The sequence below is a fragment of the Bos indicus genome, chromosome 3, assembly GCF_029378745.1.
Source record: "Bos indicus isolate NIAB-ARS_2022 breed Sahiwal x Tharparkar chromosome 3, NIAB-ARS_B.indTharparkar_mat_pri_1.0, whole genome shotgun sequence".
Taxonomy (NCBI): domain Eukaryota; kingdom Metazoa; phylum Chordata; class Mammalia; order Artiodactyla; family Bovidae; genus Bos; species Bos indicus.
Window position 1 is genome coordinate 69,307,112 of NC_091762.1, and position 18,228 is coordinate 69,325,339.

General features: G+C 39.3%; 1 protein-coding gene across 1 annotated transcript in view; it reads right to left on the bottom strand.

Moving 5' to 3' along the window:
• Nucleotides 1-18,155, bottom strand: part of MSH4 (mutS homolog 4) — a 102,757-nt gene extending 84,602 nt beyond the window's left edge. Inside the window, exons 1-2 of the mRNA XM_019957250.2 lie at nt 16,005-18,155; nt 4,876-5,058 (exon numbers count right to left, since the gene is read on the bottom strand). Of these exons, the coding sequence (XP_019812809.2) occupies nt 4,876-5,058; nt 16,005-16,242 (421 nt within the window). The 5' untranslated portion in view covers nt 16,243-18,155. The remainder of the gene's footprint in view (nt 1-4,875; nt 5,059-16,004) is intronic.
• Between the last annotated feature and the right edge of the window lie 73 nt (nt 18,156-18,228).

Consider the following 18,228-nt stretch of genomic DNA (forward strand, 5'->3'; position numbering starts at 1 on the left):
GTCAGACTTTATTTTGGGGGGGGCTCCAAAATCACTGCAGACGGTGACTGCAGCCATGAAATTAAAAGACGCTTACTTCTTGGAAGGAAAGTTACAACCAACCTAGATAGCATATTCAAAAGCAGAGATATTACCTTGCCAACAAAGGTTCGTCTAGTCAAGGCTATGGTTTTTCCTGTGGTCATGTATGGATGTGAGAGTTGGACTGTGAAGAAAGCTGAGCACCGAAGAATTGATGCTTTTGAACTGTGGTGTTGGAGAAGACTCCTGAGAGTCCCTTGGACTGCAAGGAGATCCAACCAGTCCATCCTAAAGGAGATCGGTCCTGGGTGTTCATTGGAAGGACTGATGCTGAAGCTGAAACTCCAGTACTTTGGCCACCTCATGCGAAGAGCTGACTCATTGGAAAAGACCCTGATGCTGGGAGGGATTGGGGGCAGGAGGAGAAGGGGATGACAGAGGATGAGATGGCTGGATGGCATCACTGACTCGATGGACATGAGTTTGAGTGAACTCCGGGAGTTGGTGATGGACAGGGAGGCCTGGTGTGCTGCGATTCATGGGGTCACAAAGAGTCGGACACGACTGAGCGACTGAACTGAACTGAACTGAACTACATATATCTAAGATTTTTTTTCAAAGAAGCAAAATCATATTTTATTCCTTTAAACCTTTCAATATACCTTTTTTTCCCTCCTTTCCCTCTCTAATCTACAATCCTTTTTTCTTTTCTATTCTTCTATTATAACACTTACAAAATTATTTACACATTTATGCTATCTTAGTCAGTAGTAGACTTAAGAGTTCATTTAAAAATCTATGTGTCTAAATCTCAGAACCTTTTTTGCCATGAAGGCTTTGTTATTCTTGGTGATTGAGTTTATATTAGATCTACAGAAGTCAGTTTAGGTTCTGCAATCAAATACAATCTTTTCATTTTTTAATTGGAAACTATATATCAAGTTTCAGTACTTGGAAATTCAGTTCACTCAGAAGACATCTCCCTTAAACTTAAAAAAAAATTTGCACTGTTACCTCTCTGATATAAGTAATACTAAAATGGACATCATAGTACATAAAGCTTTTTTCTGGGTCTCATATTACTTCTAAATTGGCTCCTTAGAAGTCAAATTACTTCTGGATGGAACAAAAGAAAACTTTTAAAGGATGTCACGTATATTGCCAAATTTCTTTTCATAATTGTACCGACTTTTAATTCTATCACCAGTATATGAGAAAAACCAATCTTACTGAATCCTTACCATTACTAGTTCCTGCAATGTATTGTTATTTTTGGTATTATTATTATCATCTGCTTTAATGAACTGAGGCTTAAATATTTATTTTTTTAAATTACTATCAAAATTGAACATCACTTAAAAATCCATTTGTTTTCTGTATTTTGAAATGGTCCACAATGCCTCTGCCAGTGTCATCATCTATGAACTCACAGAATGCCTTATCCACCATCAAGGCATTTCGTACAGTATTGCATCTGATCAAGGAACTCACTTCACAGCAAAAGAAAAAAATGTATCAATGGGCTACAGACCACTGAATCAACTGTGTATACAGTTGATTAATGTAAAGGCAGAAAAACTTACTAAAGACTCAATGCCAATTGGGAGGCAACACCCTGAAAAATTGGATTCTCTCTTACAGGATGCAGTTTATATTTGGGATCATAGATGCTGTATTCCTCATAACTAGAATACACAGGTCCAAGAATCAATGTGAGAATGTAGGGGTGGCTACTCTCTCTATTATGCCTTCCAACCCACCAAAAGAATTTTTGTATCCCATTCTGGTAATGTTGAGCTCTGTTGGTTTTGAGATCTTAATCTCCATATGGTTACTGGCTCCACCAGGTAACCTAACAATGATTCTACTGAATTGGAAGATGAAATCACCACATGTCCATTTTAGGCTCCTTATTTATGCTACTGAAACAATAAGAAAAAAGGGGAGTTATCTATGAATGGTGTGGTCAATCCTAATTGCCAAGGGGATATTATGCTGCTATACACAAAGGAGGCAAAGTAGACTATGAATGGAACCCCAGGGATTTGCTAAGGCACCCCTTGAAAGTGAAAGTGAAGTCGCTCAGTCATGTCCGACTCTTTGTGACCCCAGACTGTAGCCTACCAGGCTCCTCCATCCATGGGATTTTCCAGGCAAGAGTACTGCAGTGGGTTGCTATTTCCTTCTCCAGGGGATCTTCTCAACCCAGGGATCAAACCTGGGTCTCCCACATTGTAGGCAGACACTCTACCATCTGAGCCACCAGGGAAATCTTCGTATTTCCAATAGTAAAGGTGAATGGAAAACTATGGCAAGCAAAAATGGCAGAATGACTAAGGACTCAGACCCTTCAGGAATGAAGGTCTGGGTAATTCCAGCCTTACTGCTCCAAGTTAGGGAAATTCAAAATGGGTAGTGAAAGAAGAAAACCAAATATCTCAACTATAACATCATGACCAATTACAGAAATAAAAACAGCAGTAGCTTTGGATGTTATCTCTATGCTTTGTTATATGCATGTTTATTGGTACAAACTAACCATTTTTTTCTCTCTTTTCAATTTTAAAAAGTTTATTCACAACTTAATGGAGGTTTAGTCTTCAAGTAACAGAATATTCTGTGGGACCATGACTGAATTTAAGATAATTAATATGCAATGACTGTTGGGACTATGAATTTTCTCATTTCGGAAAAGAGTGAGAACCCCCTCACTTGTAAGTATAGATGTATACATCCTGTTAAGTAGAAACATAAAGTCATTTTGTTGTTGTCAAAAAAATCCAGATGTGTGTAGAATGACATATACAGAAGCTCTATAGCCAAAGGAGTTATGGCAGCTATCAATTTATTATCGCTCAGCTTCAAATTCACACTTCAATATAAGTTCAGCAATAATGGACAGAACCGCTATAAGTATTTCTCCTTAAAGTGTGCATAATGTTAAGTTTTCTCAATTGAGGGCACTGGAGGGACCTTGCAGGATGATGGGCTCTCCTGCAGTTTCCACTACAGTATGGTGGGTCAGCAGTGTAGATATGAGGACATCTGGTGGTGATGCGCCCAGTTACACATCCAGAATGTGCTGTAGTCTGGTGATCACACAGCTACAGCATGGCATAGTGACAACCTTCCCTCAGCCCTCTGAATACACATCCTGCATTCCAGGCCTCCTGCCCATACTAATTCCCTTGGCTCTTTCATTCTTTCCTCAAGTCTGCCTCCCACAGTCCTCTTGATGTCAACCCTCCCAACGGGGAGACTGTGTACTCCAAGCCTCCAACCCACACCAGAGCCCACTCTCATTACACAGCTAGCCACCAGCTATAGTTCACCCACCCCAACTGCCTCCTGTTCGCCCTGGACAGCAGACCAGCTCTGACCTGGCAAATCTGCAGGCACTACTGAAACTGCCATTCAGTATTCACATTCTGCAAAGAGACCTGCACTCCAACCTTGGAAATGGGACCTAGACGAGGGCCACTTCCAAGTGTGATCTCTTAGGAGCCCCCTCAGCCCTAGGATACCTCACAGAGTTTTCTTATATCCTATAGTTATTTTTCCATCACAGTTTAATAATTCTTTATATTAAATCTTTCCTGTTTAAATCATTGTATAGTTTTACTTCAGATTGGATTTTAACTGCTACAGTCTCTGTCTTCATAGAGTTTATAGTCCAGCAAAGAAGATACACATTTTAAGAAAAATAATCAACCTCATTTATAACCAGGAAAATGCTAATTCAGACTACACTTAGGTGAAAGTGAAAGCTGCTCAGTCGTATCTGACTCTTTGTGACCCCCACTGAACATACAGTTCATGGAATTCTCCAGGCCAGAATACTGGAGTGGGTAGCCTTTCCCTTCTCCAGGGGGTCTTCTCAACCTAGGGGATCAAACCCAGGTCTCCCACATTGCAGGCAGATTCTTTACCAGCTGAGCCACCAGGAAAGCCCAAGAATACTGGAGTGGGCAGCCTATCCCTTTTCCAGGGGATCTTCCCGACTCAGGAATCGAACCAGGGTCTCCTGCATTACAGGTGGATTCTTTACCAACTGAGCTATCAGGGAATTTTACAACTGCTTGACTGTTAAATGTTAAGGAGTCTGACAGTACCACATGCTGGGTAGGATATAGATCAACAAGAACTCTCATACATTGCCAGTAAGAGTACACATTAGTAAAATCACTTAGAAAAATAATTTGTCATTATTTTATAAATCTATACATTCATATACCTTTTTAAATTTTGTTTTTAATTTTTAATTTTTATTTTTTAATTTTAATCAATGTTGTGTTGCTTTCTGCCATACAACAACTAAAATTGGCCATAAGTATACGTATATCCCTTTCTCTTGAGTCTCCCTCCCATCCAACCCCCTATCCCACCCCTTTAGGTTGTCACAGAGCTCAGGGTTGGGCTCCCTGTATTATATAGCCATATACCTTTAACTAAATGATGCTTACACATATAGACCTACTTCACCCATTTTCCCCTCAAGAAAATCTAAATCTAGATAAATACTAAAATTTAAATATTAAAAAACACTCAATAGTATTACAGGACCAACTTTAGATTTAAGCAAATATGTATAAAAGGAAGGGCTTTCTCTTTCTAGTATCTTTTTTTGTCAGAATGATGAAAACTTAGACCTGCATTTTTAAGCAAACAATATCACAAACTATGTAGTGTTATTAATCTAGCATCAAATTGTAGATATGGCTAAATTGACATAGTTATTATTGTCTTCCATATTAGCTTCAAATAATTTCATATTACCTTAATTACCCTAATATATAATTTATAAAACTTTAAAAGTTTCAAAGATCAATTAAGTCAATATTCCACTTACTTTACCTGAATATCCCATTTGTGGTGTCCAACTTTTATAACCTGATCTCTGGGGATTTCCAGCACATAATGGAGATTTTAGTATTTGAGGATAATTACTATCTCGTGCAGAGGATGAGCTTGTACCAAGCATAACATTTGATGCATGTGTGTTTTCTGCAAAAGATCTTTTGTTTCTAAAGTATGAACCTAAATTCAAAAAAATTTAGTATCAGTTTAAAGTTCAGAATTATGCAATGTGGTATAAAATCTCTATAATCATTAAAAAACTTCACCTGATAATGATTTTTAATATAACAAATTATGACAAAGTTAACATAAATAACATCATACTAAAATATAATGAAAAGTGTTCACTAATATAGCTTTTTCTTATGCAAGCTCACTGAGATTACTCTTGATAATTACAAACTACCTTCTAAGCTTCAAATACACCTTTGTATAGTAATTATACTTCTTTTCCTCTGTTGACTTCTTCATAGAAACTCTCTCCTCCCAGGCAACTGGTATAAAGAGAGTTTAGGCTTACCTGGGTTCAGTTCCTTGTTTAGTTACTTACCTATTGGTATAAGATACTACCTTCTTTTTTTATTTATTTTTTATTGAAGGCTAATTGCTTTACAGAATTTTGTTGTTTTCTGTCAAACCTCAACATGAATCAGCCATAGGAATACATATATCCCCGCCCTTTTGAACCTCCCTCCCATCTCCCTCCCCACCCCACCCCTCTAAGTTGATACAGAGCCCCTGTTTGAGTTTCCTGAGACATACAGCAAATTGCCGTTGGCTATTTTACATATGCTAATGTAAAGTTTCCATGTTACTCTTTCCATACATCTCACCCTCTCTTCCCCTCTCCCCATGTCCTTAAGTCTATTCTCTGTATCTGTTTCTCCATTGTTGCCCTGTAAATAAATTCTTCAGTACCATTTTTCTAGATTCCATATATATGTGTTAGAATACGATATTTATCTTTCTTTTTCTGACTTACCTCACTCTATATAATAGGTTCTAGGTTCATCTACCTCATTAGAACTGACTCAAATGCATTCCTTTCTATGGTTGAGTAATATTCCATTGTATATATGTACCACAACTTCTTTATCCATTTATCTGTTGATGGATATCTAGGTTGCTTCCATGTTCTAGCTATTATAAATAGTGCAGAAAATGAACAATGGGATACATATGTCTTTTTCAATTTTGGTTTCCTCAGGATATATGCTAGTAAAGTAATGCTCAAAATTCTCCAAGCCAGACTTCAACAATACATGAACCGTGAACTTCCAGATATTCAAGCTGGTTTTAGAAAAGGCAGAAGAACCAGATATCAAATTGCCAATATCCACTGGATCATCAAAAAAGCAAAAGAGTTCCAGAAAAGCATCTATTTCTGCTTTATTGACTATGCCAAAGCCTTTGACTGTGTGGATCACAATAAACTGTGGAAAATTCTGAAAGAGATGGGAATACCAGACCACCTGACCTGCCTCTTGACAAACCTGTATGCAGGTCAGGAAGCAACAGTTCAAACTGGACATGGAACAACAGACTGGTTCCAAATAGGAAAAGGAATACATCAAGGGTGTATGTTGTCACTCTGCTTATTTAACTTCTCTGCAGAGTACATTATGAGACATGCTGGGCTGGAGGAAGCACAAGGTGGAATCAAGATTGCCAGGAGAAACATCAATAACCTCAGATATGCAGATGACACCATCCTTATGGCAGAAAGCAAAGAAGAACTAAACAGCCTCTTGATGAGAGTGAAAGAGGAGAGTGGAAAAGTTGGCTTAAAGCTCAACATTCAGAAAACGAAGATCATGGCATCCGGTCCCATCACTTCATGGCAAATAGATGGGGAAACAGTGAAAACAGTGGCAGACCTCATTTTTGGGGGCTCCAAAATCACTGCAAATGGTGATTGCCGCCATGAAATTAAAAGACACTTACTCCTTGGAAGGAAAGTTATGACCAACCTAGACAGCATATTAAAAAGCAGACATTTCCTTGCCAACAAACGTCCGTCTAGTCAAGGCTATGATTTTTCCAGTAGTCATGTATGGATGTGAGAGTTGGACTATATAAGAAAGCTGAGCACTGAAGAATTGATGCTATTGAACTGTGGCATTGGAGAAGGCTCTTGAGAGTTCCTTGGACTGCAAGGAGATCCAACCAGTCCATCCTAAAGGAAATCAGCCCTGAATATTCATTGGAAGGAGTGATGCTGAAGCTGAAACTCTAATACTTTGGCCACCCAATGCGAAGAACTGACTCACTAGAAAAGACTCTGATGCTGGGAAAGATTGAGGGCAGGAGGAGAAGGAGATGACAGAGGATGAGATGGTTGGATAGCGTCACCGACTCAATGGACATGAGTTTGAGTAAACTCCAGGAGTTGGTGATGGACAGGGAGGCCTGGCATGCTGCAGTTCATGGGGTCGCAAAGAGACGGACACAACTGAGTGACTGAACTGAACTGAACAGGGTATATGCCTAGGAGTGGGATTGCTGGGTCATATGGTGGTTTTATTCCTTGTTTTTTAAGGAATCTCCATACTGTCTTCCATAGTGGCTTATCAATTTACATTCCCACCAACAGTGCAAGAGTGTTCCCTTTTCTCCACACCCCCTCAGCATTTGTTTGTAGACTTTTTGATGATGGCTATTCTGACCAGTGTGACACGATATCTCATTTTAGTTTTGATTTGCATTTCTCTAATAATGATCAATGTTGAACATCTTTTCATGTGTTTGTTAGCCATCTGTATGTCTTCTTGGAGAAATGTCTGTTTAGGTCTTTTTCCCACTTTTTGATTGGGTTGTTTGTTTTTCTAGTATTGAGTTGTATGAGCTACTTGTATATTTTGGAAATTAATCCTCTGTCAGTTGTTTCATTTGCTATTATCTTCTCTTGCTATTCCCATTCTGAGGGTTGTCTTTTCACCTTGCTTATAGTTTCCTTTGCTGTGCAAAAGCTTCTAAGTTTAATCAGGTTCCACTTGTTTACTTTTGTTTTTATTTCCATTACTCTAGGAGGTGGGTCACAGAGGATCTTGCTTTGATTTACGTCATCAAGTGTTCTGCCTATGTTTTCCTCTAAGAGTTTTATTGTTTCTGGTCTTACATTTAGGCGTTTAACTCATTTTGATTTTATCTTTGTGTTTTGCTGTTAAGAAGTGTCCTAATTTCATTCTTTTACATGTAGCTGTCCAGTTTTTCCCGCACCATTTTTTGAAAAGGCTGTCTTTGCCCCATTGTATATTCTTGCCTCCTTTGTCAAAAATAAGGTACCCATAGGTGCATGGGTTTATTTCTGGGCTTTCTATCTTGTTTTATTGGTCTATATTTCTGCTTTTGTGCCAGTACCAGAATGTCTTGATGATTGTGGCTTTGTAGTATAATCTGAAGTCAGGAAGGTTGATTCTTCCAGCTCCACTCTTCTTTCTCAAGACTGCTTTGGTTATTCGGGATCTTTTGTGTTTCCATATGAATTGTGAAATGTTTTGTTCTAGTTCTGTGAAAAATGCCATTGGTAATTTGATAGGGATTGCATTGAATCTGTAGATTGCATTTGGTAGTATAGACATTTTCACAATATCCATTCTTCTTACCCAGGAACACAGAATATCTCTCTCCTTCTGTTTATGTTGTCTTTGATTTCTTACATTAGTATCTTATAATTTTGTGTACAGTTCTTTTGTCTCCTTAGGTAAGTTTATGCCTACATATTTAATTTTTTTTGTTGCAAAGGTGAAGGGGATTGATTCCTTAATTTCTATTTCTGATTTTTCATTGATAGTATACAGAAATGCAAGTGATTTCTGTGTATTGATTTTGTATCCTGCAACTTTGCTATATTTCACTGATTAGCTCTAGTAATTTTCTGATACTATCTTTAGGGTTTTCTATGTACAGTATCATGTCATCTGCAAACAGTGAGAGCTTTACTTCTTTTCCAATCTAGATTCCTTTTATTTTTTTTCTTCTCTGACTGCTGTAGCTAGGACTTCCAGAACTTATGTTGAATAGTAGTGGAGAAAGTGGACACCCTTGTCTTGTTCCTGACCTTAGGGAGAATGCTTTCAACTTTTCACCACTGAGAATGTTTGCCATAGGCTTATCATATTTGGTCTTTACTATGTTGAGGTAGGTTCCTTCTCTGTGCATTTTTTGAAGAGTTTTAATCATAAATGGGTGCTGAATTTTGTCAAAGGCTTTTTCTGCATCTATTGAGATCATATGGTTTTCACCAATTTGTTAATATGGTGAAGATAGTACTTTTTTTATAGGGTTGTCATAAAATATGACAGAATGTACATAAACAGTCTAGCATAGTGTCTAGGCACATAGATTTGTTTTCTTTTTTTTTTCATTGAAGTACAGTTGATTTACAATGTTGTGGGCACATAGACATTATTTTTTTTAAGTTCATTTTTATTTATTTATGTATTTTTGGCTGTGTGAGGTCTTTGTTGCTTTGCGCAGGCTTTCTTCCATTGCAGCAAGCAGGGGCTACTAGAACAGGGGCTACTCTTTGTGGCAATGCATGGGCTTCTCACTGCAGTGGCTTCTCTTTTTGTGATGCACTGGCTCTAGGCACACAGGCTCAGTAGTTGTGGGTGCACAGCCTCTAGAGCTCAGGCTCTGTAACTGACATATGGGCTTAGCTGCCCCTTGGCACGTGGAATCTTCCAGGAAGAGGGAGGGATTGCTGCAGGCGGATTCCTATCCACTGCATAGTGGGCCACCAGGGATTCCAATAAGTGTATGTTTTTTAATTGGAGGATACTTGCTTTACAATGTTGAATTGGTTTTTACCTTACAATTCAAATCAGCCATCATTATACATATATAATGATATCCATATATCCCCTCCTTCTAGAGCCTTCCTCTTCTTTCCCATCGCACTCCTCTAGGTTGTTCAGTTCAGTCACTCAGTCGTATCTGACTCTTTGCGACCCCATGAACCACAGCACACCACGCCTCCCTGTAGATCACCAACTCCCAAAGTTCACCCAACTCATGTCCATTGAGTCGTGATGCCATCTAACCATCTCATCCTCTGTCATCCCCTTCTCCTCCTGCCCTCAATCTTTCCCAGCATCAGGGTCTTTTCAAATGAGTCAGCTCTTCACATCAGGTGGCCAAAATTTTGGAGCTTCAACATCAGTCCTTCCAATGAACACCCAGGACTGATCTCCTTTAGGATGGACTGGTTGGATCTCCTTGCATGCAGTCCAAGGGACTCTCAAGAGTCTTCTCCAACACCACAGTTCAAAAGCATCAATTCTTTGGCACTCAGCTTTCTTTATAGTCCAACTCTCATATCCATACATGACCATTGGAAAAACCATAGCTTTGACTAGATAGACCTTTGTGGACAAAGTAGTGTCTCAGCTTTTTAATATGCTGTCTAGGTTGGTCATAACTTTCCTTCCAAGGAATAAGCGTCTTTTAATTTCATAGCTGCAGTCACCATCTGTAGTGATTTTGGAGCCCCAAAAAATAAAGTCAGCCACTGTTACAGAGGGCCAAGCCAGGCTCCCTGTGTTATACAGCAGCTTCCCACTAGCTATCTATTTTACACATGATAAAAGTATATACATAAATGCTAATTTCTCAATTTGTCCTCCATATTCTTCCCCTTCTGTGTCCACAAGTTTGTTCTCTACATGTGCATCTCCATTCATTCCCTGCAGATAGGTTCATCAGTACTATTTTTCTATTAATAGATTCCAAATATATGCGTTAATATACAGTATTTGTTTTTCTCTTTCTGACTTACTTCACTCTATAACAGGCTCTAGGTTCACCCACCTCACTAGAACTGACTCAAATTTGTTCTTTTTTATGGCTGAGTGTTATTTCATTGTATATATGTACTATGGGCTTCCCTAATAGCTCAGCTGGTAAAGAATCCACCTGCAGTGCAGGAGATCCTGGTTCGATTCCTGGGTCAGGAAGAGTCCCTGGAGAAGGGATATGCTACCCACTCCAGTATTCTTGTCTGGAGAAATCCCATGGACAGAGGAGCCTGGTGGGCTACAGTCCATGGGGTCACAAAGTCAGACACAACTGAGTGACTAAGCACGGCCCAGCAAATACCATATCTTCTCTATCCATTCATCTGTTGATGGACATCTAGGTTGCTTCCATGTGCAGGCCACTGTAAACAGTGCTACAATGAACACTGGAATTGTGGTTTTCTCAGGGTGTGTGCCTAGTAATAGGAATGCTAGGTCATATGGTAGCTTTATTCCTAGTTTTTTAAGGAATCTCCATACTGTTCTCTACAGTGGCTGTATCGATTTACATTCCTACCAAAAGTGCAGGAAGATTCCTTTTTCTCAAGAACATCCTGTCCAGCATTTATATACCTAGTTTATAGATTTGTTGATGATGGACATTCAAATTGGTATGAGGTGATATCTCATTGCAGTTTTGATTTGCCTTTCTCTAATAATGTGACGTTGACCATCTTTTCGTGTGTTTATTGGCCATCTGCACTTCTTCTTTAGAGAAAGGTCTGTTTAGGTCTTCTGCCCATTTTTTGATTGGGTTCTTTGTTTTTCTGATATTGAGCTGTTCATATATTTTGGAAATTAATCTTTTGTCAGTTGCTTCATTTGCAATTATTTTCTCCCACTCTGAGGGTTATCTTTTCATCTCTTTATACTTTCCTTTGCCATGCAAAAGATTTTAAGTTAAATTAGGAGTTCTTTAAAAAAAAAAAAAATCCTGGGTCTCTTTTGGCCTCTCCTCCTTGATTTCCATAACAACTCTCTATCTTGATTCTCCTTAAACTACTTCTTTTTAGTTTCCATTGCCAGGTCCTTTTTCCTCTATCTGCCTCTTAACTATTGGCTTCCAATGGTTCCCAACTTTACTTTCTCTCTCAAATCAAAATTATACATTTCCTCTGAACATCTCATCTATTATTTTGGCTTTTATTAATATCTATTTTCTGGCAACTCTTAAACCTTCATATACAGCCCTAACTCCTCTTCAACACTGTAAAGTATAGGGTGGCAAGCTTTTAAATAATGAGCCAGATGTTAAATATTTTAGGCTTTGTGGGTCATACTGTCTATTACCATTACTCAGTTCTGACATTATCACAGGAAACAGCTACAGACAAAAAGTAAGACAATAAATAAGTGTATTCCAATGAAACTTTAATTCTGGATTTGTTGTTGTCCAGCCACTCAGTCATGTCTAAGTCTTTGCAACCCCATGGACTGTAACACACCAAGGTTCCCTGTCCTTCAATATCTCCCGGAATTTGCTCAAACTCATGTCCATTGAGTCGATGACGCCATCCAACCATCTCATGCTCTGTTGCCCCCTTCTTCTGCCCTCAATCTTTCTCAGCATCTGGGTCTTTTCCAGTGAGTCAGTTCTTTGCATCAGGTGGCCAAAGTATTGGAGCTTCAGCATCAGTCCTTCCAGTGAATATTCCAATATTTAGTTCTGGATACTATAATATGAATTTCTTCTTTTACTTTTCCAACCCTTTAAAAATGCAAAAACCATTCTTAAGTCTATAGCTGCATTGCTCAGTATAGGAGCTTCTTGCCACATGTGGTATTTAAATTAAATAAAAATTAAAATTCAGTTCTTCAGTCACACTAGCCACATTTAAAATGCACAAAAACCACACTTGTCTAGTGGCTACTATATTAGCACAGATATAGAATATATCTATCCACAGAGAGTTCTAACAGATAGGGTGGCTCTAGATCCTTATATTTTTGGATATAAATATCCAAAACTACTTTTTGGATACAAACCATTAGGTATTTTCCCAGAACTACTAAATATCTAAAAGTGAATTACCTCATTAACTTTTTCTCAGAATTTATCCTTTCTTTACTACCAGTTGGTCAACTACATCATCTTGCACCTTGCATCTTGCATCTTGCACCTCATACAAGTCATCAACTTAGAAGTCACTCTTAACTCCTCTTTCATGAATCCAAACACCCAATCAGTAACCAAATCTAATTATATAGATAGATATCTCACTAAAATTTCTCTCCATCTTCACTCCTATCTGGCCCATTTTAAGCACATATCTTCTTCAGCCTTTTTCAAAAGTCTTTGAATTATTCTCTTTGCCTTCAACGTGATGCCTCTCTAATCAATTCTTCACATCCATCACTAGTGATCTTTCTGAAAAAGAAATTTCACCATGTCTCCCTTTCTAACAATTTCTCAGTGTCTCTCATATCCACCATAGGATAAAATCTAACATTTTTGTATAGTTTCCAGAGAGATAACACATTCAAACTAGGATAATTTGAAGAGTGTTTGATAAAGGGAATATTTACAAAGGGGTAGACAGAATATCATCATAAAGAAATGTGTAGAATCAAGACAAAGTATGCTCTGTTACTAACCCTAGGCTTAAAGGAGCTACGGAAGGAGATAGTTACTAGAGACTGGAGACAAACAGGGCTGCTTCTTGTTCTCAGGTTACTTTCAGACTCTAATCCCCTTCTTAAACTTACTTCTCCTAGTTTTTCTCCAATTTCCTTCACCTCTATTTTCCTATATTTGCTTTACCTTCTCCCCTCTGGCCTCAAATTTATATCTCTCCCAGGCTTCTTTCTTAGCCCTAGATTCATATATTCAATTGCCTCAATATGAATGTATGGATACCCCAAAGGTTCTTCACACTCAACATGTCCACAGAAGAACTCACCATTTTTCCCTCTAAAAGTTGCTTCTCCTACAAAATTCCATTTATCAGGGAAAAGTACTATCATCTATTCCAATCACAAAAGCCAGATATGTTTTTGGCATGGCAAAAAAACCTATCTGCCTCCCAGATTAAATACCTGCAAGTACTCCAAGTTTATATCGGGAAGGAACAAAATAGATCACCCTACTGCTCTACCAAATGAAATTATTTGTAGTCTACAAACACAACATGCTATATCATACTTCTGTGCCTTTGCACATATTTTTCTTTCTTATGAGAGAAATAAAAGTTTCTTCTCCAGTTTTTTTTTCCCCTCTTTCCCTTCAGTTGACATAATCTTCTTCTTCAACACTACCTCAAGTTGAATTTCCTCTGCAAAATTTCTTTAGTTACTTTGTTCCCCTACTTATTAAATACCTCAATATCTGTATGGAGAAGGAAATGACAACCCACTCCAGTATTCTTGCCTGGAGAATCCTGTGGACAGAGGAGCCTGTCAGGGTATGGTTCATAGGATCGCAGAGGGTTGGATATGACTGAAGCTACTAAGCACAATATCTGTAAATAACTCAAAAATAATTATCTTTTAAAAGTTTTATAGATTTTTAAGTCTATCTTACCTACTGAACCATAAGTTCTTTGAGAGCACAGAATATTATTATCCTCAGCTCCTAAGATAACTCAGCTCCCTGGTGGCTAGGTGGTAAAGAATCTAAAATGCAGATATGGGAGACAAAGGTTCAAACCCTGGGTCAGGAAGATATCCTGGAGCAGGAAATGGCAATACACTCCAGTATTCCTGCCTGAGAAATCCATGGACAAAGAAGCCTGGCAGACTACAGTCCATGGGGTCGGAAAGAGTCAGACGCAACTGAGCACGCACTGAGCACCTAAGGTAACTATATCATCAATTTGGGTCTTGGCTCCCTCTTAAATTGGGACAAAAGAAAAATCTATCTTACAGATTTACTGTAAGGATCAGAGATACAACATGCTAAGTAAGAAGCTAGAACAGAGGAGCAGTCATTAATTACTGGATGTTATTATTGTTGAAAATAAATAGGTGACAGAACATTTCATGAAGAAGGGGATTATACTGATAAACATGTATGTTGCCTTGAAGGAAGTGCAAGTAGGTCAGTTAAGTTAGAAAGTAGGGTAATTATCAAGAAATGATGAGATATAAGACTGCAAAAACTAAAAACATATCCCAAGTGGACTTGGATATGCTACTAAAGAGTACATTTTTTAACCTGCAAATAGAGTCACTGGTTGAAATGCCACGGGACATAAGATTTTCATTTTCCATATAACTCTATAGTGACACTGTAAGTAAGCTTAGAAGAAAGAAGCATTAGTTTGAGGCAATAATTCAGACACAAAAGTAAAAGGGCCTGTAATGGCACAGAGAAAAGGACAGAATTATTTAAAAGATAAATCTAGAACTTGTTAACTTTGGATGTTATGAGTGAGGGAATATTTGAATCATTGAAGTCTCCTAAAGATTTTAAAAACCCAATGATTGAGATAAGAGAAACAGGTTGAGGAGCTGCAGAGAGATGAATTCAATTAATCATACAGTGAGTCTGAGGATGTCCACTGATTTCTTACTAGAAACTTCAGAAGACAGTCTGAAACAAGAATCTAGGGGCAAAGATGAGATCTGGGCTGTGGTGATAATCACAATCAGATAGAAGGAGCCAGGTAAAAAACCTCTAAGGACAAGCCAATAATTTGTAAACTAACAAAAGTAAGCCTAGTTCTATGGAAGGTAGGTGAAAAACGGAAAAGTGGAATCAAGGAAATCAAATTAAGTGAGTTCAAGACAAGACTGGTGAAGAACATTAAACACAGTGGGAAGTTTACATAAGATGAACTGAAAAGTGACACTGGATTTGGCATTTGTTACCTTACCAGTGAGTGGCAATGCTGTGTGGGCAAAAGGTGACGGTTTTGTCATGGAGAGTCACTGACTATAAAGTAAACGAGTTAAATACTCCTTAAAGGTCATTTTTCACACTAAATGTATTATTCACCTCCATTAGAGAAAATGTTAAATCTGGTCTGTTCTCAAAGCTTATCTGTTTTCAAGATACCCTAGAAGGACTTGGAGGCTTAAGTTCAGGAGCCAAGAGGTTTACCACTCCAATCACTAAATTCGTGCACAAATTCATTCCTCTGTCATGGGGCGCGGGCGGAGGCACAGTACCCCGGATATGAATATAGCCTGCCTCAGAACTGAGCCATCCACCATCAAGGCCTTGTAAGAAAACGAACGTGAGGGAGAGTCCAGCCCTTAAATCAATTCAGACCCACTCAATTCGCAGAGCACTCCATTCCCAAATTCCAAACAGACACCAACTGAAATTTCTGTGGTAACCAGAGACCACGGTTCCCTGAACCTCCAGAAGTTCACACAACTCCTTGCCTTGAGGCGGCAGGGCGCTGGGCGGGTGCCCAGGTAGACTGCTGCTGCCGCTCCGGTCACCCGCCGCTCCAGACGTGCCTGGTGGGGAAGACGCAGAGGCGGCTTGGGCTGAAGGGCGGCTCAGAGGAGTCTCCTGGAGTCCGAAATTGTAGCGGGGACCCTGGGACCGAGCCTCTGGTGAGCAGGGGGAAGCCGCAGGGACAGAAGAAAACGTCGGTGATATGTCAGGCCGCAGCATCTTTCAGAGCAACTCTGCTGTGGGACAAAGCCTCACGGGGAAAATACGAAAGCGCGGCGCGCAGAGTCGCAGTGCGCAGGCGCAGAGCCCGTTTACCACGCCCACCCACATTTATCCCCGATAGACCACAGTCCATGGAGTCGCAAAAAGTTGGGCAGGAGTGAGCGACCGAGCACACAGGTGATTAAATGCTTCCTTTGTTAAAATGATTTAAAGACAGAAATGGAGAATGTACTCTCAGGTGTCCCGGTCCCGTCAATTGCTGCAGAATTTGGTCAAGCTTAATGCGAGGTCAAGCTTAATCTCTTCTCTGGCTCAAATGCTAAAGAATCTCCTGCAATGCAGGAGACCTGGGTTCAATCCCTGGGTCCAGATCCCCTGAAGAAGGGAATGGCAACCCATTCCAGTATTCTTGCCTGGAAAACCCCAAGGACAGAGGAGCCAAGAGTCGGTCACGACTGAGCAACTAACTTTCATAATGCGAGGTAGACTCCCTCAACTAAAGGGAATTCAGGATCATCAATCCAACTTGTGTGTCCGTGCTCAGTCTTGACCCCATGCTATTTGTGACCCCATGGACTGTAGCCCGCCAGGGTCCTCCCTCCATGGAAGTTTCAATACTAGAGTATGTTGCAAGTTCTTCCTCCAAATACAACTTGGGAGTCTCATTATTCCCACTACACCTTATTCCCCATTATCACAGGACATTATGTGCTAATATTTCCAAGTTCAGTTCACTCTCAGTCGTGTGCGATTTTTGGCGACCCCATGGACTGCCGCATGCCAGGCCTCCCTGTCCATCACCAACTCCTAGGTTTACTCAAACTCATGTCCATTCAGTCGGTGATGCCATCTAACCTTCTCATCCTGTGTCATCCCCTTCTCCTGCCTTCAATCTTTCCCAGCACCAGGGTCTTTCAAATAAGTCAGCTCTTCTCATCAAGTGGCCAAAATATTGGAGCTTCAGCTTCAGCATCAGTCCTTCCATTGAATATTCAGGACTGATTTCCTTTAGGATGGACTGGTTGGATCTCCTTGCAGTCCAAGGGACTCTAAGAGTCTGCTCCAACATCACAGTTCAAAAACATCAATTCTTTGGCGCTCAACTTTCTTTATAATCCAATTCTCACATCCATACATGACTACTGGAAAAACCATAGCTTTGGCTAGACGGACCTTTGTTGGCAAAGTAATGTCTCTGCTTTTTAATATGCTGTCTAGGTTGATCATAACTTTCCTTCCAAGGAGTAAGCATCTTTTAATTTCATGGCTGCAGTCACCATCTGCAGTGATTTTTGGAGCCCCCAAAAATAGTCTCTCACTGTTTCTCTATTTGCCATGATGTGATGGAACCAGATGCCATGATTCTCTTGAATACAAACACAGTAATTCAACATGGTAGAGAAACCGGGATTGAGAAAATACTCTAGATACCATTATATGTCCCATTACTGAATTCACATTCAATTGTGAAATCAGATACAGAATATGAAACCACTGCAGTCACCCACGTGCAGTGACTGCAGTACTCAAAACTTCCAGTGATACCACTTAAATAAAATTGTGTTCCATCCAATGGTTTCCAAACTTTCAGAAACACTGGTAATTCAATCCAAACTTAGTGAACTGTCAAAAAACAATGCCAGACATTTCAATAACATATAAAAGCAGATATTGCTCAATGTGTTAAGAGAAATCATCACTATTCACATTTAAAATTCTTTACTCTTAGGGTTATTATTGCAAACTTGCTTCAGCAAATCTCAACTTCCATCAAGAAAAATGCTCACTAAAATACTTTTTCACTAAGAAGACAAACATTAGTGTGCTCTAATCTTTGTGAAAACACATGTTATACAAGAACACTGTGGCAAGTATCAGCTTGTATTTCCTTACTGGGCAGGAAAAAAAAATGCCAACAATCCCTTGACATTCTGACGTAAAATATTAAAAAGTGAGTAAAGTGTAGTCCAGATTGCAATCCTC